The 22,484-nt window shown below is 40.4% G+C and overlaps 1 protein-coding gene across 2 annotated transcripts; it reads right to left on the minus strand.

The window, feature by feature from the left end:
• Positions 1 to 228: 228 nt before the first annotated feature.
• CLK4 (CDC like kinase 4) lies at positions 229 to 20,663 on the minus strand. Of its 2 annotated transcripts, XM_087862387.1 has the most exons (14): positions 20,525 to 20,657; positions 17,319 to 17,479; positions 16,470 to 16,536; positions 12,569 to 12,791; positions 11,347 to 11,437; positions 10,881 to 10,947; positions 6,878 to 6,994; positions 6,621 to 6,787; positions 6,329 to 6,423; positions 5,947 to 6,076; positions 5,037 to 5,119; positions 1,749 to 1,828; positions 992 to 1,082; positions 229 to 902 (listed from the first exon to the last, which is right to left on the minus strand). In XM_087862387.1, exons 2-14 carry the CDS (start codon positions 17,419 to 17,421, stop codon positions 762 to 764), a joined length of 1,455 nt encoding a protein of 484 aa, XP_087718513.1. In that variant the 5' UTR covers positions 17,422 to 17,479; positions 20,525 to 20,657; the 3' UTR covers positions 229 to 761. The 2 variants fall into 2 exon arrangements, with proteins under 2 accessions (XP_087718513.1, XP_045650895.1); XM_045794939.2 differs by lacking the exon at positions 16,470 to 16,536 and having other exon boundaries at positions 20,525 to 20,663.
• Between the last annotated feature and the right edge of the window lie 1,821 nt (positions 20,664 to 22,484).

Genomic DNA, 22,484 nt, shown 5'->3' on the forward strand with positions numbered 1-22,484 from the left:
CTTACTTCCAGTGATGTGGAAACTATGCTCCATTTCAAAACTCCTCCATGTGGAATTAAAAATGAAATCCTCAGGCATCAGAATTCCTGTTTGTGACTTGCCAGTTAGACTTCCATCTTAAATGAAGTGTGTATGTGGTTTTATTAAACAACCTGTCACGATGGACAAACTGGACGCCTTGCCACGAATGCTAATGATCACCACTGACATGACCCAATGAGACAGAACGCAATTCTTAAAATTTAATGAAATTCCAACAGTAAACATTTTCCTATGGGTTTTGGTTTCCAATACCTGCCTATTGGGAGTTGATACTTATCACCTGTTCAACAATTACAGAAAAAACTTTAAAGTTACGAAAAGTTTTGAATTTGAGGTATATAAAGAATATTCATTAAGAATAAAGTAGTCAAGATTTCCTTTTACTCAAAAAAAATCACTTCAAAGAGTTGACCTCCGTGTACAAAAAGACAAGATCCATCACATTTATCACTAGACACAAACAATATTCCAAAGATCTTTAAAAATGGTAATTAATCTCAAAAAGGAAAATTAATTTTAACTTTTATAGTTCATTCATTATCAAGACCATACTTGCTTAACAAGATAATTATGCTATTGATACAAAACATACAGTATTTACACTTAACTGTACAAAATAATTTAATGTTTACAAAAATATTAGAATGTTTAGAGTTGACTGACACAGTCTTATGTAATCTCTTCTAGAGAAGCATATAGTAAGACCACTGACTTCCATTTCATTTCTTGTTTAATAAGTCAAAGAAGGGGTGCCGCAAGGCTTCATCCAAGGTGATTCTTTTCACTGGGTCGTACTCTAACATTCTTCGTACCAGGTCGAACAGTTTCTCATGTTCTTCATCATGACAAAGCATAAATTCCTGGGGGGGGGGGAATGTTAAGAAAGAGATTCAAAAATAGTTTTTAAAAATATATATTTTTTAACTACCTTGAGTCTTTTCTCTTTTACCTTTAATGGTTTGCAGCGTCTCCTAACGTATCGGCCAGCGGAACTGTGTTCGTCCCAGTCTAGCTGGTTATGGTGGAAATACTTGCGTTTTCTACGAGAGAAAGAAGTCTGGATCAGTAAAAATAACAGAAGAGCCACACGTTTACCCTGCCCCCACTGAACAGAGGGAAGCATGGACAGCTCTAGGTAGACACACAGACACATGCATACAGTTTTTCTCGAATCTCAACAATTACATATCAGATACTTCATGGCACGTCTTCCTCACTCTTGCACCCTCTGAGGTTTCAGTGCCCCACCTAAGTGGTTCGTAAATACCATACATGAACAGTGTCGGCCTCTGGATCCAGTCGAATTCAGATTTCACTAGATCTGGGATGGGGTGGTGAAGTTCTGTTTGCAAACCACTCTAGTATCTTGTCCAAAGGCATAGGTCTAGCTAGCGGTAGTACGAAATACAAACACATCGACAGGACTCCAAAATCAAGCTCTTTTTACTACTCTCTGTATTATGTTTTTATCAAGTTAGGAAAACATTTACGCAAAGGTTAACCTGAGTATAAAAAACACCACCTTTGGTTACTAGATCACGAGGTAAATACTGCATTACTTTTTTAAAATTTGACTTTATGAAAAAAAAAAAAAAATCAAACTCTGAAGTCCTTGGGACAAGCAGTAACAACAAAGTTGGGTTTTCTGTAGTTTGAATATAGGGCATTGCACGTACCCAGGAAAGAGCTTTAATCTTGGAGCATACCTGGTTTTCTGAATCATGTGTGTTGGTATGGGTCCTAATATTCGTTCCATCATTGCCAGGTGCTCTTTACTATCGTGAGTCTAAAACACACAAGAAAAATGAATTTAGCACTTTCCCTTGTGCTACATGCACAATAAAGGAAAACACAAGAAAACAGCATTGACAGAGAGGACTCGATCAGACAGCAGCGCAGCTGGTATGACACTCTACTTCAAAGACGAACAATACTGAATGAGCTGTATTCTCCATGCAAACCAGTAAAACTGAAGTGTCAGACATCCAACAGTGGTTCTGTACAGCAGAGGACAAGGAATTTAACGTGAAACTGAACATTTTCCTTATTCATTTTCATTCCTTGCACTGTCTACTGAAGAATGGCTAGGGAAGAGTAGCGGAAAACCGGTCTCCTCACTTATTCAGCTGCTGACCCCAAACTGGCCTCCGCTCACCAGTGAACGTGTTAACATCAACTATTGCCAGGCAATAAAAATACAGTGCCGGTAATTCTCACAACCATCCTGAGCTCCGTGTGCGGGAACGTGTGTGTCCAAGAAGCTGAGATACTAGCTCGTAAACGAGGAAAGGTGAGTTATGGATCTAGGTCAAAACTCACATTCTTAAGCCACACAGGAGCAGAGCTCCGGCTAAAGCGGGAGAGAGAGACCCACACACTTACAGCTGAGGCGGTGTGCTCCTCGATCAGAGGCTGGCAAACTTCCGTGAGGGTCCAAACAGTAAATATTTAAGGCCTACCCGGCCACAAATGGTCTCTGTCACATACTCCTTTTTCTTTTTTAAAAGCAGGCATCAGGCAGAATATCATTTGCCTACTCTCAGTCTGAGGAGCAGAGGCTGTGTGTAACGCTGCTTACAATCTATCAACTACTGTTCCTAGCACGCTGCTTCCAACACGTGAAGCCCTACTTCACGGCAGGAGCAGGTAACGCTAGCCCCACGCTTTTATCTTTACATTAAAGTATAACCCGCGAGTCTGAAGGGTCACCTGGCACCTTGCCGGGTCTGTAGCCCGACAACTTAGATCTTCCTCATCAGCCTGCCGAACTGTTCCTTTTTCAGAAACACAGATACCAGCCCCGTATTTTGATACCCTTGTTTTTAACTGCTGTGGCCTGCTGAACCCAAGCAGCTGAATTTGATGCAAGTTCAGTGTCATTTCCTTCAAGAATTAACTCATCTTTCTGGGTTTGAGAGATACTGAACAATCAACACCTGGCCTCATCCAAACCCTGCAGACATTTTTCACCCAAGAAATGTCAGATTTCAACAAGAAAACCATTCTCCTGAGTAACAACGTTGATGGGGAAATGAGCATACACAGACCTCATCTTGCAATGGAAGCCCAGTGCAACACCCTCGCTCACGTTCTCTACAGACTCCAGACAGAAAAGAACTGGCTACGGTTCACATCATTTCTCCACCATTTGTCAACCTGGAGCCTTTTCCTTCTTTCCAAGGAGACGGAGTTCTACACTGATGTGACCGAAGCCCCTTTGCAGGCCCTCTGGGGGCTCTTTACAATAATAGTGCATCCCTTCAGAGGGATGACATTTTCTGGAATGTCGACAGTCTGCTGAGAATGGTCTTCATTCGGCAGTAGATGCAGCAAAAAGCTAGCTCCACATTTAAAAACATTCCTTAGTTGAAGAATATTTTGGAGGGTGGAACTTAAAACAGAAAATATGTCTCAAACCAATGTTAATAATCAATCTGCTCTTAAGACCTCAGAGTGATTTACAATCACAAATCCTGGGAAGCAACTTTTATGTGTGTCAGAACGAAGAAGGCATGTACTCTGCTCAACTTCTTCTGGCCCTCAGCTTACCGCCACAAACCAGATACACCACCTCCCAGAACTGACTGGTCACCACGGTTCTAGGTATCAAACTTGTCTATAAACTCAGAGTACTTTTAACAGGCTCTCTGTGGATTAGCAACAGAAGGCTGGTGACAGGCCCCACAAGCAGAGAACGCATTCTACAACAGCCAGCACCCAAGTGACTCTGCACTCCTCATACCTCCCCCCACGCTGACTTCAAGTCACCCTCAACAGCATGTGCCAGAATGTGCCAAATCTGCACGCCCACCCCCCCAAAACGGATCACGACACTCTGATCACATCGCAGCCCTACTTCAAGTTTGTCAATGCTTGCACAACCTAAACCTTTCAGAAGACTGTTAGATTCAAAAGTAAGTATAATTACAAGGGGAAGAAAGTAGACATACAAGGTTTCCTACTTTCTGTTTTGCCAAGTAAGGACTTTAATTTTAAAAAACCAACTACCAACAACTACTATCATTCCATAAAAGGGACATTTTAATACCAAAAACAAACAAAAAACCTGGAGGAATAATCTCTAAATAAAGGCCAAAATGACAAACTTACAAAATCATTTTCACTTTAGATTAATCTACATTCTGGAAAACACTTAACTTCTAGGAAACAAGTACCTTTCTACCCAAAGGAGTCCATTAGTCCCTGCATCATTTCCCCATTTATGCAAGATACTCTGACAGCACTGTTTGCTGTTCTCAGACCAGCGTGTGTTCTTTTATGCCTCTCCACATGTATGGGTACAATTTCTTCTTCCTGCGCTGGCCACCACACACTCTAGTTTTCTGACAAACCCCTCATCTTCCCTCTAGCACTGGCTTAAACTCCCCACCTCCTCACTGATGCCTTCTCAGAGGAATGTAACTGTCCATCTTCCCTGGGTTCCCACTACACTTTCTACATTGCCCCATGATAGCAAATACACATCATACTGTGAGTTCTCCCATGTCTTTTGCATGACTTCCTTGAGGACAGAGATGTTGTCTTTTCATCTTTATACACGTAAGTGTCTTGAAATGTGCACAGGGGGTCACAGATGCTTAATATGTAAGCATAAAATACAACTTATTGCTCCTGAATTATTTCACAAAAAGGACTAAGTGACTTGTTCATGGCCGTGCTGGTAAGTCAACATAACCAGAACGGAATTAAACTGGCCACAGTAACACTAATATAAACTGATTCAGGAGCTCAATAAAAAAATGGGAACACAAGACAATATGAACTGTGTGTTAAAAACTCCACATGCAAATTGGACTATGACCATTCACCAAGAGTAGTTCACCCAATTCTGGTTTTAGAGGATGATCATTTTGCATAAACAAGTTTTAAGCTTAAGAAGAACACTACAGCAACTTGTCAATATGGAGGCCAAAATTTTCACATGCCTTTAACACTGAAAATTACTTATGAAATGCTGTTTACTAAATACACACCTGAAAGACTGTGAAACCGAGGTAATATTCGATGAGAATGCAACCTATACTCCAAACATCACAAGGCTGGGACCAACCTAAAGCTGTAAAAACCAAACACACACTTGTTTGTTTTTGTTTTTAATTAATTTGAGAAAGAGAGAGAAAGAACAAGACAGAAGGCAAAAGTGGGAAGAGGGAGAGGGAAAAGCAGACTCACCAGGGAGCAGGGAGCCCGATGCAGGGCTCGATCCCAGGACGTTGGGATCATGACCTGAGCCGAAGGCAGAGGCTTAACTGATTGACCGACCCAGGCGCCCCCCAAACATACACTTGTATATGCAACAATTTTTAATTGCCAATACACGATAGCCTTCCCTGTATGGGTGCTCTTTTCACCTAGCCCATTTGGGAGAATATGACAGTAAACTCAGGCCTTACAGTTTTAGTTTTATAGAAAAGGTTACTCAGTACACTCTCATAATTCTCCATATCCTTACAAGGCAGTGCTTTAACTGGGGGAGGGGGCATTTTATGTAAAATCAGAGAGGGACTAGCAAATATTTTCCACGTTTAACTACCAATTTGTGTAAATACTCCAGTCTCTGAACTGCGTGCAATGGGGGGCACGGTTAGACCTGGTTCACGATTATTCCAGGAAATTTTACATTTTTGTAGCAAATAGAGGTCGACAGTCACCCTCAAAATGTAATTACTAGTCACTTATCGCTTATTATCAGCTTAAAGCCTGAGTTTGCTTCTTGCATTAAAAAAATACTAGTTTTACATACATTATGTAAGGACTATAATGGTATTATAAGCAGTTTCATATAAGCAGAATAACAGAGTCATCTAAAGTTCACAGGGATCTACTTATTGTACTTATATATGTAGACTGGACACAGTATCAGGAAGGGTGGTGTCTACTGACCCAGAATGACCTCTGGAGCTCTGTAATGCCGTGTAGATACCAAAGTACTATGATGTTCATCATCGTACGTCGCACTTCCAAAGTCAACAACTTTGATATCTGTGTTTTTCAGTGTGCGTTCATCGCGTTTCTAGAAAAATACAGTTGAGTCAGCACGAAGATCAGTAAAGACATGAAATACTTTATGGCACTTCAAAAGGCTTGCATGTGAATTATCTTTCTGATTTTCAACGTAACTTCATGAGAAAGATAAAGGATTATCCTTTTTAGATTAAATATCAGGATATAACCAGTCTCAGAAGTGAAAATTCTTCATCCAAGGATCACCAAACTATATTAATTTTTAAAACAACCACCAAAATTAAAATAAGTCATAACTCACCATTTTAGAATTATATTTGACTACATAGTCAGACTTCACAAATAAAATATTTTCAGGCTTCAAATCTGTATGGGTTAATTTATTATGATGCAAAACTACAAGAGAACAAAAAGGCATTATTAGTTTCACTTACATATTTCATGTGTATTGGGGGACACTGAGGATTACTAGTGGATACAGGAGTTTCATCTTTACCTGTAACGTGTATTTTTAGTAACAATGTTTTGACATGTTGCTTGTATAATGAAAACTTTTAATTTTCTGCTGTTTAAAATTTATCAAGTATACTTACAATTTATAGACTGGCAGATCTGATATGCCATCTGCCTGATGTGGTCAATTTGAAATGGTAGAAAGCTATTTTCTTTAATGAAATCATAGGTACTAAGTCCCAGTAGTTCAAACACAATACAAACGTGACCATGATGATCAAACCATTCTAGCATCTGGACACATCGGCTAAAACAGATCAAAATAAAAACACGTCAGTTCACAGAATTCTGCTTAGTTTTGGCAGTAAGATGGATCAGAGTTCAAGTTTATACTTACAAGACACTATTAGGATCAGTACTATTTAAATGCTCCAATACTTGGATTTCTGAACGAGCTGCTTCACGGTATCGACCTACATTTTTTACAATTTTCACTGCTACATGTATGCCATCCCTTAAAAACAAAATTACGATTAAAAAGGTTTATGTACAAAAACAGGCTGAAGACATGTGTCCTCTAAAGCACAATCTTATTGAGTATTAATTACTCTCTTTTCCTGAAACAGTCTTTCAGGGCATCATATATCAGATTCCATATAATATCTTTTCAAAACATTCTGACAAAACACACTTTCTATAGAGCAATTAATTCCCTTAATACTTACACATTTTAATTTTTCCAGAATTTTACATTTACCTAGATTTTACACAAAAGTTGGGGGAAAAAAAGATGATGATGAAAATAAAACCTCAAATAGAACACGTTACTGCTGAAAGCATTTGCTCATTCACAGGGGAAAGCCCACCCTGTGCCAGAGGGCGCACAGGTGTTAGCGATGAAGACAAGGCCTGTCCCTACTTTCCTCACAGTCTAATGGAAAAAAGACACACGAACAACTTACAAGGTTAAAAGTGCTTCGTACGAGCTACTACACATCAAAGAGATGGGAGAGCCTAACGATTAGGGGGTTAGGGGAGCTCAAACTTATTCAGAGAAGAAGTGACACACGACTGAGCCCTGAAAAGCAGCTACCAGTCTGTAAGATTTGGGAGGAAAAGTGAACACGTTCCAACAAAGGAGACACCATCACTAAGTCATGAAGCAAGAAAATGTTTAGCACGTTCACTGATGCAAGCAGGTAGAAACAGCCAGTGGAGGGCACAAGCTTTAGGCTGCGGTATCTGTAATACTTCCTAAAGAGTATCAAGCCACGAATGATCTTGAGGAAATGGATTTCTAAACCTTCAAATTCCTTGTCTTTTCTAAATCTCATCTTCCTGAAGATGAACCAGCATTCAAGCCCCCCCCTTTTTTTTAAACTACGGTCTTTCCACTTGCCACAAGAAAACTTCATACACCCCTAATTAGTATATTAAAATATGTGCCCTTGGGGGCACCTGGGTGGCACAGTTCACTCAGCAGCCAACTCTTGATTTCAGTTCAGGTCATGATCTCAGGGACATGAGATCGAACCCCACGTTCCGCTCGGTGCTCAGCGCAGAGCGTGCTTGAGATTCTCTCTCTCCCTCTGCCCCTTCCCTCACGCGCTCTCTCTCAAAATAAATAATCTTAAAAAAAAAAAAAAAGATATGGGAAAAAAAAAATCTTTGAGGCAAACAAATTTTTCTAGTGGCTGTATAGCAAATAGCAAACCTTTTTTCCAAGTCTGGTGGTTCCTAATTCACTGTTTTCAACAAAGCCCCAGTGAAATTGTGAGCTGATAAATCATTAAAAACTGATTTTGACGATAATCTCCCTATGACACTTGGCACGTATCTGAAGACTAAAGAGTTGCTATGTAACTACTGTGACAAAACTCCTATCTCATCTACTGTATGACCAAGTTTTCTCAGTGCTTATTAAGCTCTACGAATGAAAAATTAACAAAAGCTGTTAGCTAACACTACTGTAGTAATCATATTGCAATGAACAGCTGTACACTTTCAACTTACAAGTTACAGGTCATCTAAAAAAAAAAAAAAGAAAAAAGGAAACACCTAAAGTTAAGCACTTGAGGTATGTTTATGAATACACGGTACTCCTTTTTTTAAAGTCCAAACCAACCCAATAAAAGACACATTTCCAATTAACTTTTATATTTAGGTCCAATAAGTATCAAAATTTGCAACAGATTTGTACTTGGTCAACTGAATACCATTAACTGGAATACCTCAAATACTCTGGAATCTCAAGACATTTTAAAGGATATTAATAGGACAACTGGTGAAATCTAAGAGCTGTAGATTAGCTAGCAACATTTGAAAATGTAACACATGTATGTATACAGAAAATGATAAAGAAAATGTAAAATGTCAACACGTGGAGAAACTGGGTGAAGGATATATAGGATTTTTTTCAGCTATTCTAGAAACTTTCTTAGAACTCTGAAAGTATTTCAAAACATTTCAAAATTTCACTTTACATGCACATTTTGTTGCAGAAAAGACAGGGTGATAATAAAAGACAAGCAGGATAATATACTTCACGGAAAATGGAATTAAATAACTTCAAGATAAAACATGTTTAAGCATTCAAGAAGAGTTGATTCATGGAGATAACACCAGGTATTACCAAGTTGCTGTAGTATTTAGATTCCCTCAATCATATTTATGAGAAGTTTAAAAATATATTAATGTGTAAATAAGGTAGAAATCACATCCTTCCCGACTATTTTATGATGAAAAATTTTAGATGTCAATTTAGAGATGTACAGGTGAACTATATTGTTTTAAAGAGGTTCACTTACAAAAAAGTTTGTAACCTACAGAACAGAGATCCTGGAGGAAAATGTTAAAATGAGACACAGAGGGTCAAATCACAAAGGGTTTAGTATAACTCATTAAAGAATCTGGACTTTATTCTGTTGCCTTTAAATAATAGAATTTTTTTGTATTTAAGAAGCTAACTCTAATATGCAAATTTGGGAATAAAGGTTTTTGTTCTGTTTTTGTTTTTCTGCCACAGAAACTTTTATCTCATGAAGTATGAAGAAAGAAGGTACAAGATCTGCATGATACAGAGCACATAGGTGATAAAATGCAATTCCTCTAGTAATATCTAGTCCTTAACAGCAGACTTCTTCTCCGGTTGTGATTATGCATCATCTCAAAATAAAGCTAGAAGGTTCCAAAACTTATTTAAGATTTTTTTTATTTGGGGGTGGGGGAGAGAAAGAGCTTGTGAGCATAAGCAGATGGAGGGGCAGAGGGACAAGCAGACTCCCCACTGAGCAGGGAGCCTGATGGGGGCTCGATCCCAGGACCCTGAGATCATGAACCTGAGCCAAAGGCAGATACTTAACCAACTGAGATAGGTTCCAAAACCTTTTAAATGGAAGATGCTCCCTTCCACTCCCTTAATGACACTCCAGGGCAGACTGCTTTCTGCTAGGCCACTTTTCCCACCATGCAATTTTCAGATCGGGAATATGTGTTTTTGACCGAGATTAGACAAGCTTTATTGTCTCTGATATTCAAAACTAGACCAAAGCACTCTAAATCTAAGGGCCAAGGCCTAAATTCTGGGAAACCCCTTCATTGGAAGACCCACTTTCACTTCAACAAACACCATCTAACAGAATTTGTCAGGTTTTGCTTTTTTATTTCTTTTTAAGATTTTATTTTACTTTTATTATTTTTTTTAAGATTTTATTTATTTATTTGACAGAGAGAGAAACAGCCAGCGAGAGAGGAAACACAAGCAGGGGGAGTGGGAGAGGAAGAAGCAGGCTCCCAGTGGAGCAGGGAGCCTGATGCGGGGCTTGATCCCAGGACTCTGGGATCATGCCCTGGGTCTAAGGCAGACGCTTAACGACTGAGCCACCCAGGCGCCCCTAAAGATTTTATTTTTAAGCAATCTCTACACCTGCCCTGGGGCTCAAACTCACAATCCAGAGATCAAGAGTCACATGCTCCACTGACTGAGCCAGCCAGGCACCCCCAAATTTGTCAGCATTCTCAATCAAAATCCACACTCTTGGTAAATAACCAGATACAGTTCAAGAAATTCTTGATATTTACACCACCCAGGAAAACACGTGGCTACTACTTAAAATTATGGCATCTAAATTATGGGTCCTTTCCAAGAAATATCAAAACGTTCAAAAAAGAAAAAAAATGGGGCGCCTGGGTGGCGCAGTGGTTGAGCGTCTGCCTTTGGCTCAGGGCGTGATCCCGGAGTTCTGGGATCGAGCCCCACATCAGGCTCCTCTGCTGGAAGCCTGCTTCTTCCTCTCCCACTCCCCCACTTGTGTTCCCTCTCTCTCTGGCTGTCTCTCTGTCAAATAAATAAATAAAATCTTTAAAAAAAAAAGAAAGAAAAAGAAAAAAAAACAACTTACATGCCATGATCAATGCACTCCACGACTTTGCCAAAGGCCCCTTCACCCAAAGTGTCCACGATTTCATCTAAAGTAAGGGAGGAGAACGAGGAGTAAGTACCTGAGTACAAATTATCTAGTTATTCAAACAATGAATACTTAAGTGTGGAATATTTTCAAATGATCTCTATCAAAGCATAACTAAGGTTCCAGCACTCAAATTATTTTATTTTCAGCTGCTACAAAAACAATTAGATAGAGCTATCTTTCTTGCTCTAATCTCAAATTCCATTGATTATTTTGGAACTTTTAGAGTAGAAATATTTAAATTCTATAGAAAAGAAGAAATACAAAAGAACAACAAACAAACCCACAAAAAACAAAACAAAAAAGCAATGAAGAGTTCTTTAGCCCCCCGCTGACCAACTATTCTTAAAAAGATTATTCTGTCTGCAAAGTTAAAAAAGTGTTGAAAAATATTCTATACATCTTGCTCTTAGAACGTCTCCACTTTGACAGATCAGGTGACCCTCCTCATCATCCTCTATACTCCTGGATCTTTTCCTTCGGTGGCTCTTCTGGAACGGCAAGTGGGCAGCACCAAGATCGTCCAGCCAATCAATATATCAGAGTGAATTCAGGGCAGAATACGCAATTCATTCAGCGGGGAGATATTCAGGCATTCAGATAAGCACCAGGCCACGAACAGTTGGCAGGAGCAATTTCAAATTCAGTCCCCAGAAATTCACAGGGCACAGTTTATGTTACAGAAGAAAAACATGGCAAGGAACAGATTTTCAGATAAGATACTTAAAGTGGCAATAGAAAAAAACAACACAATTGTCTCTTTAAAATACTGATTTAATTGAAGTCTGAAATTTAAAGAATGCAATGTCATGATCTACTAATCTCTTGCTATAAAATAGCATATGCTGTGAATTGAGATGTCTAGTTTGTCAGGAAAAGGTTTTAAAATGTCAAGATTCGTTGAAATTGTTCATTTAGCAATATTTTAAAATATACATAATTAAAGTAAAAGGGGAAATAAAAGCTAGTTAATTTCAACGTTCAACCTAATCAAAGCTAGTTCTGAAGAAAACTTGGGGAAGAAAATTTATTCAAAGTTTACCGAATGAACAGGTGAAGATGTCTGAATGTTTAAAAAAAAAAAAAGAAAAAGAAAAAGAAAAGGCATGCTTTTGGCTAATGCATTTTCCACTCAGCACCCATTTTAGAATTTCAATGGAACTAGCTACGGACAATGACGCACTGTGCTCTGGGATTGCCCTACGTAGAGAGTAAAAACAGTTAGTATCCACCAGTGCAAAGTTCTAGATTGGTTTCCAACTATCAAGAAAAGGCCTTTTTTTAAAGTTTAAAAAAAAAAAATTTAAGATGAAAGAAAAAATGGGTGCTTTATCTTTTCATAAAATTATATTACAAAACATAAAAATATTTTTAGTATTAAAATCAAGAACTCATGATCTGGACTACAGAAAATGAGTAAATGTGGGCAAATGAAGGCTACCTAATAAATACGATTAGCTATGAGAATCTGGATGTTTAAGGACTCAAGTAATATAAACACAATTATAATATATTCAAATAATATTGTATGTATATATAAACTTCTTCAAACTTACTGGCTCCTTAAGAGCTTTTACACACAAATAAGCATCCACCCAAAATAAAAACAAAATCAATCATACCGAACGTGACTGATGACTTGAACAGTGTCTATTACGCTTCCTTTTAGGGCTGCTTCTCCTGCTTCGGACAGAAGATTTACTGCAGTGGACTCGATAGCCGCTTTCAACGTCTCTGTGATAATGTCTAGGAACATAGCCTTCGCAGTAGTCATTTCTGTATTCATCAACGTATCTCCGGTCCCGATAATCTCTCTCATTCAGGGACCTCACTTCTAAGTAATGACTGCGAACACAGTAAAGGATTCCAAATCATTCTCTTCATTCTGCAGCAGTGTGGCTCAAACAGAACATTCTCTCAGTAACTCCTGCTTTAAACAGCTAACTCAATAAAAGAAAAAAACCTCAAATTGATGGATTAGCGTTTATACTTATCTCACAAACTTAAGATATAATTTTGCTTTAACCAACAAGTGAGCTCATATTCTCCATCAGACAGACTCCTATCCAACACCTCACATCAAGGAACAAAGCTTGAGTCACTTAGGTTACATTCACGGTTTACTTAAGTGTCCCTTTACCTTTTGGAAAAAGTTAAAACCAAAAATTCACAAAACTGCTCTTCTGAAATTTATCAGTCTTACGATATACGCATCTGTAACTAAGCTTGCTTTCTTTCCTCACAGAGCCACACACAATCAGAGGCAGGCAAAACAGGATTCCTTTCTCTTTTAATGTAAGTGAATTTTCGTTCTCTCCGGCACACACAGAGTTCTTTCACGAAAGGTGTACTGGAGCTAGAATGAATCTTACATGATTCCAGCCCTTTCATTTTACAGATCACTAAATTAAGATCCCTAGAAGGAAAATGATTTGCCACGGTTGTAGAGCACATTCTAACTCCTATTACACGGGCCAATTTTATTACACATATCACCCATCCCATCTCCACTTTGTATTCCTAACTTCCTGTTTTTCCTTTTTGAGAAACAGACAACACAGCTTTTGAAGGTTGCCTCATGTGCCAAAGACATTAAAATATATTCCCCACAAATGAGAAAAGGATCTTGTAATTGCTTGCCTAGGATTACAAAACACCCACCCACACCACCCTATTTCCCTTTGCGTTTCTAATTTCCTGTCATTCCTGCTTGCAAAATACTCAAAAATTCTACACAGGAACCTTATCATCTAGTGCCATAGTGCTTAACTTCTGAATCTATAGATCCCTTTAAATATCTGATGAAAGCTATGGACCCTCTCCCCTAAGAAATGCACAAATGCATAAACAAAACTCAACAAGGAATTTCATAGAGGTTACGGACCCCAGGAAGTCAACAGATCCCAGTTAAGTAGCCTTGATCTGATGGAAAGAAAAGGACATAGATTCAATTGGCCCAGTTTCCCGTCCCCCTCTCTACCTGGGATGGTGTCCTCTTCAACAGAGTGCGAAGCTTCAAGAGGGATGCACATGGAGCACTGAGGGAGAGAGGGGACACCTGCCCAGTCAGACAAAACGGCTAAAAGAATCCTGACAAGCAATGGAGTGACAGATGTTGACTAGTTGCCCTCACCAACCTCACTCGTTCCCCAGAATATGCTGTTCTTTTTCCCAGGGGGCTGGCATAGAAGAAATAAAGGGAAAGCGTCTCTAAACTCCTACTCAACAGGGCTGGCATCAAATCCAGGCTAGGGAAATACAGAACCCCCTTTTCTCCCTTTTCCCAGTTTCAATCGTAAGTTCTAACCATTGGAGAAACAACTCAGGATATTAGGATAAGAATGTGGGTCTAGGTCAGGGATCTGAAATCCTGGCTTTGAACTGTCAGTGAGATATCTACATCAGGCTAGTATAACCTCATTCTCAAGGGCATCCTTTTTAATTCTGTGAGGCACCCTTTCCATTAAAGTCCAAAACCTATCAGAAAAAACTAATACTAATAACCTTTAGCTGGAATAGTGCATAAAATTAGAGCTGCAGATAATCCATAAACAATCTACAGACTAACAAACATGAGGTGAAGTAAAGCCATGCGGATAAACTAGAAAGATGAGGGACCTCGTCAATCTGTACAACCAAGCCTTAGCGATTACATAAACAAGGTCTACCGAATTATAAAGGCTGTATGTGGACAGAGTGGACAAGATGAACAGACTGATTTAAATTCTAAAAATATTCACTGAATGTCCAGCGAATATTTCACTGTGGTCCTTCAAAATAGCCAGTACTAATGAGGCTACGGGCATTCGTTTTTATTTCCACACAGGTCCTGTGGAAGATAAAAAAATATATATAAGGCAAAATCCTTGCCAACAAATGAACAATTTGAGATTACTAACATAAAAACAAAACAATGCAGGAAATGCTGAAAGGTTGCATGAGTGCTTAGGATCATAGAGGGGAAGGGAAACTCAAACTGCTTAAAATGGTCAGGGAAGACTTCATAAAAAAGCAGAGTTGCATCTTAAAGGGAAGTAAAGATTTGGACAAAGCGGAAAGTAGAAGAAATGCCATGGGAGAAGAATGGCATTATTACCATCTCACATTTACAGATCACAACAGCGTTCTGGGAGATGGGTTGTCTACGTATCACCCAGGAAACGGTACGTAGACAATTACGGCAAGACCAATTTTCCACGTAGGGGAACGAACAGAGGCAAATAAATAAGCAGGGAACAGATCATGCAAATCTTGCATGCCAGGCTAAGGAGTTTAAAACAGCTGTTTCTCAAACGGTGGTCTGGTTGATCAATAATATCAAAATATGGAATTATTAAAAATGAAGATTCCTGGGCCCCAGGTCAGACTGACCGAATCTACATCTGGTAATATGCATTTTTAACATACCTCTGAGGCGCTTCTAGTCACAGTCAAGTTTGAGAACCACTGGTTTAAGACTTGATACTCTAGGTTACATAAGAAGACACTTAAGAACTTTTACCACAATATATAAAGGCGTTGTTTATAGCCACATCAGTCTTCCTGATATAATATACAGAACTAATTAAGCCTGTAGCAAGAGAGACCAATTCACAGGCTACCGCCCAAAGACAAATCAGAAAGAAAAGACACTTTGCAATATGTATGAAAAAAGGTTAAAAAAAACTCTGATATACAGTAAAAGCTCTTCTAAATCAGTAAAATACTCTGAAATAGAAAAAATATGTATCGGACAAACTCACCAAAAACTTAAAAATTCAAATTAAAACCACTATTCTTGGCATTTCAAAATGCCAAGACTGGTAGGAGCATGAAAGAACATGTTGTAGAACCTGGTACAAACTTTCTAGAAAAAAACATGAGTATGTGGCAAGAGTTTTGTAAGAGTTCACACCCTTAGCTTAAAAATATCCTTTTTAGAACCTATTTTCAGGAAATAATCAGAGGCAAAGATTTGTAAAGAAAGATTTTTTTTTTAAAGAATAGAAACAATGGGGGGCTAGGAACCTACCAAGGTTACCTTCTTTACAATTTACTGCAGTTCTCTTTTCAGTAATTTTATAAAAAATACTAAAGTTTTTTAATCTTCAAAAAAAACTATTAGAATATTCCAGATTATGGAGAGCAATTACCAAGAGACACCTCTGGTGCCAAGGTCAAAGCAGCAGCTGTTGGCCTGCTGGTTAACTGGACTGATGTAGTATCGTGTTTATGTGTAGTTAACTGTGGACATGAAAACTGTTCATCACTCAGATCTTCCTTCCTACACATACAATGAATAACAAACTTATCGATTATTAGTACTACGATGTTAAGCCTCATAGGGCATTTTGTATTTGTTAATAAAAGGGTACAGATGTTTCTACAGCGCATTAATTGGCTCAGGTCATTGTCATCCTGGCGCAACCCTCCCTCTTCCCCATATGACAGTATGTGACGAAGATTAGTCTGCAGTGACTACCAAGCTCACTGTTCTGCAGAACAAGTCTGTTTTAGCATGGAGAAGGAAAAAAAATTACATACTGTTTTTTAAAGTAACCCCAGCTGGCTAATTTAGAAAGCAATCTGGCAAACAGTCTCAATGGAACATCTGTACAAAACAAGGAGAAAACATAGAACCAACAAAACAAATGAGAAAGGGAAGTTAATGGAAGACAGACTGAAAGAAATGCTACTCACCTAGCCTTTCTTTAATCCTTTAGGAACTTTAAAATTCCTTAAATTCTATATACCTCCAAATTTTACACAGTAAGAGTATAATTAAACAGGACACACGGTATTGAAAAATTTTTATTGAGGCCCTTTCCTAAATTACTGGTTCTTACAATAACCAAGCTTCTAAAAATCCTACACACCTCCACTGGCCTTATCTACAAATATAACCTATAGAATACAGTTAAGTGACTAATCCCCCATGCACTTTACCATTCCCAAATAGCACATGCTGGTTTTCTCATCTGGATTAACTCTCCCTATGCCCTCATCACCTCTCATCTGTGAAACCCTAATTGAGCCCCCCAAAATACATATCTCCTCCTACATACAAGTTAAAGGCACTCATTGGACATCCTAGCATCACTATGACTCAACTGTTTGTGTCTCACCACCTGACTACACTCTTGGCACCTGGGACTCCACTGTCTCCCACAAGTCCCAGACAGACATCGAGAAGTATGAGTAAGAACTATTTTATTCACAGCTGTAGCCTCAGCACCTGTACAGTGCCTAGCCTATAACAGGAACTCGATAAACATTTTCTGAATATTTGTTGAGTGAATGATAAAACAATCTGACAGAATAAAGCTACATAAGCTAATGAGAAATCATTAAAACTACTAGTGTTAAAATGTTACTAATTCAAAAGGAATTTACCAATCAGATTCTTTAAACTGGTGATGTGGTTTACAATGTCTGTTCTCTTGGGTACTACTGTGGGACCTCCTCTTCCGTTTGTGACTTCCACTGTAGCTTTCATGTCCCCAGCTTTCTCTGCTATCCCAATCAGGACAGTGAGTTCTTTTGGAATGCCGCATCTGTTAATGGAAAGGGAAAGTGAGCTGTGGAGGCTACAGATGGCTATGGTTAGTAAATAAAATATTACACAGTATTTAAATATAAACACCCAGCACACAGGCTCATACAGGTTCTAAAATCTCTGTAGGTGATGTTTGCCAAGGCATGGGGCACCATTCCATGGTATGTCAGATGACTGTAAATGGCATACAGATCTAGTACCAAATGATGCATGACACTCTGAGACCTAATAATACATTTTCTTTCAATTCTTCTAAATAAATGCTCAGTTTGGTGTTTATCTTCAACTAACCCTTGCTAACTGCCATTGTAAACAAAGTGAAAGAGCCAGGATTCAGACTTAGAACTTCCCGTAGACAGTATCTAGCTAGAAATTAATAATTTGTAGGGTTTTAATTCATTTTTCTTACTTTTTTTTTTTTAAGATTTTAAGTAATCTCCATACCCAAAGTGGCGCTTGAACTCACAACCCCGAGATCAGGAGTCACGTGCTCCACCAACTGAGCCAGCCGGGCACGCCTTACCTTCTTTTTGTAGTAAATGATCTAATTATTAATACAATTTCTTTTTTAAAAAATGCTAACTTTTATGAACTATTTTAAAACGAAATATATCGTAGTGTCATACAGCTTTGGCAAAATTCTGTAATACAGGCAACTGAAATCAGAGAAACACCTAGGGATTCTAAATATAGGGGATGACGTTGTTTTAAAGGTAAAGAAGCTTCTAAAAAAAAAAAAAAACAACAACACTAAAGAGAGTTCCTTTTCCTAATCTCAGAATGACTCCAAGCTTTGGGGGAAAAGTAGGACATGAGGAGAACACAGTATTCAAACAGAGAAACTGAAAAGCAAACCAAAGATTTTATTAAACTCATTGTCTCTACCCAACGAGTTTATTTTCAGATCGTCTTGCAATTAGTCTTAAAATGAAAACATAATTGTTGTAGCTCTGGGGTGACTGAAGAAACCAACCTACAAGGATGCACATGGTCAGTGAAAGCAGATGAGGACAGTGACCATTCTCTTTTGCTGCCCCCATCTACAGCCTCTAATGCATAGATGGGTTCCTTCCAGGCTCAGGATCCGTGTTCTAACAATGTAATCACTATCTGCTGCTCCCGATATTAATTCTTTTACAAAGCAGTTAAGTTTTTAACAGTGATATCCAAACTGCTGAAGGGTGAGTTTCACAACTCAAGAGCTGGGAAAAAAAGGTAAAATGGAGTAAATCCAGCTTAGTTTACTGCCTTCAGCTTGCCCAATGACTTGGTAACAAGCAAACAAATTCAAGGAAAAATTTAAATGATTTCAGATGCATTAAAAAAAAAGACTTGAAATGAGTCAGCTGCAATTCTCCTGGGAGGTATTCCCTAAGAAAATATTTGTATCATGCCTTTTGCTTAAAAAAAAGAGAAGGGAAGGCATTGGTCAGGTAAATCAAAAATTCTAAAACGTGTTAGGATTCTCATCGGAAATGGTTAAATGAGCATTGCAGTTTGATATAGAGTCACCTCAAAATGGGAACCTAAAATGAATACTACAAACTACTCTGAGGCAAAGGCCAACAGAAAAACCATCTAAAGAATTTTGTATTTCTAGTGGAATTCTTCCAAACCTTCCTTTAATCACCCCAACCACATCAGTAATTCTTTAAAATGGCTCCGTTAAGCAGTCTTAAATCACAGCCGGCAAAATTACAACATAGGATGACTGAGGATTATTAACGCAGTTTTTGCAAAACATATCTGCTTTAGCTTTGCGGGGTGTTTTTTTCCCCCCTCTGTCAGTCTGCCAAAACCAGCTCGCCTCTAACAAGGCAGAATTCTCAAATCACCAAAATTATCAATACTCAACCATTAAAATAAGAATGAGCACACCCGGAGGACCAAAGATGCCCCCCCCCCCATTTCTCCAGTGAAGTTCACTACTTTAAATTTAATTCAGCTGCTGGGAAGTTTCCCCCTTACTATAAATGTTCAGAAATACTGTCTGAGGAGGCAAAGAGAAGAATCCCAGACCTACATGTTACAGATAAAGTTCCTTCACATCCACACAAAAAACCAATTCGAATTATTACACTACCTTCAGTTAATAAAGAATCTTACATGTGAGAATCACCGCGTATCTTTCACTGAAAACATCGGACACAATGGATCCACCTTAGAAATCTGATTCTCTTACTGCCCTTTCATTCCCCACAATTTCACGCTGTGTACATGGCTTTAAAAAATGGAAAGAGCGTGAAGTTATGATTAGATGGCTCCAGAAGGACTGCACTTAATGGGTAACGAGGAGCCTGGAGGAGTGTGTGTACGGAGCACAATCAAACCGGGACAGCTATAAACAAGACCAGGTGTGGGGCCGGGTCCGCACAGAAGGCTACTTAAGTAACCAAGGATAACCTGATGCCGAAGCATCGGAAATGCAGATCGGTGCAGCAATGGTATGCTCCACTTTAGGGGGGCGAAAACAGTGCTGCACAAGGCACGAACCCCTCCACCGTTCCACGTCTCACGAGCACGAGCTCAGTTCCACCACCTGGACTCGCAGACTTGCAGTTCCTCGGACGCCCAGGCAGTCCCCACCCCCTCCACCCCGCCCCAGGCACCTGGCCAGGGCCTTTGGCGCACTCACAGCTAGGGCCAAAGGTTTTGACTCTGGAAAACCCCCACAACGCTACCAACCGCAGACACCAGGCACTCAGAGGAGAGCCTTATCTCCGACTACACAAGCCCCTAAGGGCGGTTCTCAAAGGGTCTTTCCGACAGGTCCTCGCTCTCGCCTGCGGCAAGAGCCGGGGCTCCCGGAGCCGCGATGCGAGCGGCCAGGGCCATCAGAGACGAGTCAGCGGCGGCCCCGCAGCCCCAGGGATTTAAATCTACCATGGCACCTGAGCAACTCTAGGTTTCAAAGGCCACCGGCGGGGCTGTGCTCCGAAGAAACCCCGATCGCCAAGGCCCCGAACTGGGTCGTTTCTCCCACATCTGGCTTCGAGACTTACAAGACTGGAAACGGCCCAGCCCAATCCACCCAAAACCTCACCTCCGCAAAAGCAAAAGGCCCTCTGGCCGAGAAACGTCGCCAAACCGCCGTCTTCTCTCTCCAGCCGCTGCGACAAACACCCTACAAAATGGCGGCAGCGCCGTCTCCTTACAACCCCCAAGGCGGCCTCTAGCGCCACCTACGCCGCGCGAACGCGCCTGCGTGACAGAGGCTCGCGCGCTCCCGCCGCTCCGCGTAAGGGGCGGGGCTTCTATGACGGCCCGGGTCGGGCCCCGCCCTCCACACTGCGGCTGCGCAGCCCAGGCAGGTCCCGCCCGGAGGCCTGGGGTGGGGGTGGTAGAGGGGACCCTTGAACTTGTTTTCGCAGGGGCGGAGTCTGGATGAAATCTGGAGGTAGTGCCTGTGCTCTGTCTTAACGTAGTGGCATGTGTCTGCTCCTTCTGGTGGAGCTGAGTGGCCCCGTTTCCTGCTCTTCGGCTCAAGTGGACCGCACTATGGCCCTTGGGCTGCCGTCCCTCGGTCCCCTCCGGGACGTCAACTCTGGAGAGTGCCAACAAGCCACAGCTCAGCCCCCAAACCTGCCCTGTGCCAGGCCCGGGGCTGGTGCGGAGGGCAGTTCAGTGAACAGGATACGAGTAGTCCAGCCCGCCTGGGAGCTTCCAATCTAAAACGGAGGGAGATAAATAAAGAGGATGTCTCAGAAAACAAACTCAGGGGTGCTTCTCTTTTTGAGGCCTGTGCACCTCATCAGAAGAACGCAACAAAAAAATGAGGAAGTTTTAGCTGAGACTCCTTACAGGGTTCTTCCTGTTTGGGTCCCTGCTTCCTGGGCAGATGGTAGCTGGACAGTTTCCCTAACAAGGTCCCATTTTTGTGTCCCTGCTGGGTGGGTTTCATTTAACCGAGGCAGAGAGACACGTCTGAGAGCTAGTGAGCATCAAGTAAGGGGGCTTGCTGATCTCAACTAAAGTATTTTGCAATTCTAAGAATCCCTAAACAGTTCTCCATTGTGAGTGTGTAAAGAAAAGAGAACCAGTCTGAGCCCTAGGAAAGGCTTTTAAGGGACAGAGGAAAAGCGCCTGAGAAGGAATGATCAGAAGGAGAGGAGAGCCGAGACTATGGTGTCAGAGAAAGCTGGGGGGAGAAAGGCTTACATGAAGGAAAAAAGGCAGTGCCAAACGCAGGGAAGGGGTCAGGTATCCTTAGTACTGAAAAGTGTCAAGGGGATTCTGTATTCTGACAAGGATTCACTGAATAAAAGGGAAAGCCAGAAATCGAATTTGGGAGAGCAGGGTTGGACGGTTTCGGGCATAGACTAAATAGCATGTTGAAGATGTGAACTCTCGTATATTGTTAGGTGAAAGAAAGTCCCTGTAATTCAGTAATGTGATATCCTTAGAAGCTTGGACCACCTTCTTAGGATAAATTGAATCGTCACGGAGATTGTACCACAGGCCTTCACAAAGTGAAGTTGAAAATACATAAATCCTCACGGAGATCGTGTCACACTTCAAGAAGTGAAGAAGTGGAGTTGAAAAGATAACTGGAAAATTGGAAGTGAAAATTCTTTATGCTATAGAATGAAACGGACAATATTATTCTCGTCTGGAATAGCCAACATTTCTGTACCTACAACTTTAAATCTTGTTGACCATCCTTCCAGGTCCATCTCTAAGATGCTGTCCCCGACTAGATCTGTTCCCAGCCATTACCCTGCTCTTGACTATACACCAGTTAGAGATGAGGTCCTGAAACAGGTAGCCACGGCATACTGTGGTGCCTGGAGCCACCAAGTTATGCCAACCAATTTTGCCCAAAACGTGAAATCTCCTGGTTCTACAAATGATTGCCCATACTGGGCCATCCTGCAAGGTAAAGTGGGGCTCACCTTGCTGCCTGTATAGAGGCATAAATTGAAGCTGACACCAAAGAAAACTTACTTTTTTTTTCTTTTTGCTGAGAAATTTTTGTCTCAAGAAGATGTAAGAGAATGTGGTCA

The sequence above is a fragment of the Ursus americanus genome, chromosome 5, assembly GCF_024610735.1.
Source record: "Ursus americanus isolate L20-20 chromosome 5, mUrsAme1.1.p, whole genome shotgun sequence".
NCBI lineage: Eukaryota > Metazoa > Chordata > Mammalia > Carnivora > Ursidae > Ursus > Ursus americanus.

Coding starts and splice junctions, on each gene's coding strand:
- CLK4 (XM_087862387.1), bottom strand. CDS start 17,421: ATGAAAGCTACAGTGGAAGTCACAAACGGAAGAGGAGGTCCCACAGTA. Junction 11,438..12,568: donor CAAGTCATCAGTCACGTTCG/GTATGATTGATT, acceptor TTGCCGTTCCAG/AAGAGCCACCGAAGGAAAAG. Junction 1,829..5,036: donor TCGGTTTCACAGTCTTTCAG/GTGTGTATTTAG, acceptor TGTGTGTTTTAG/ACTCACGATAGTAAAGAGCA.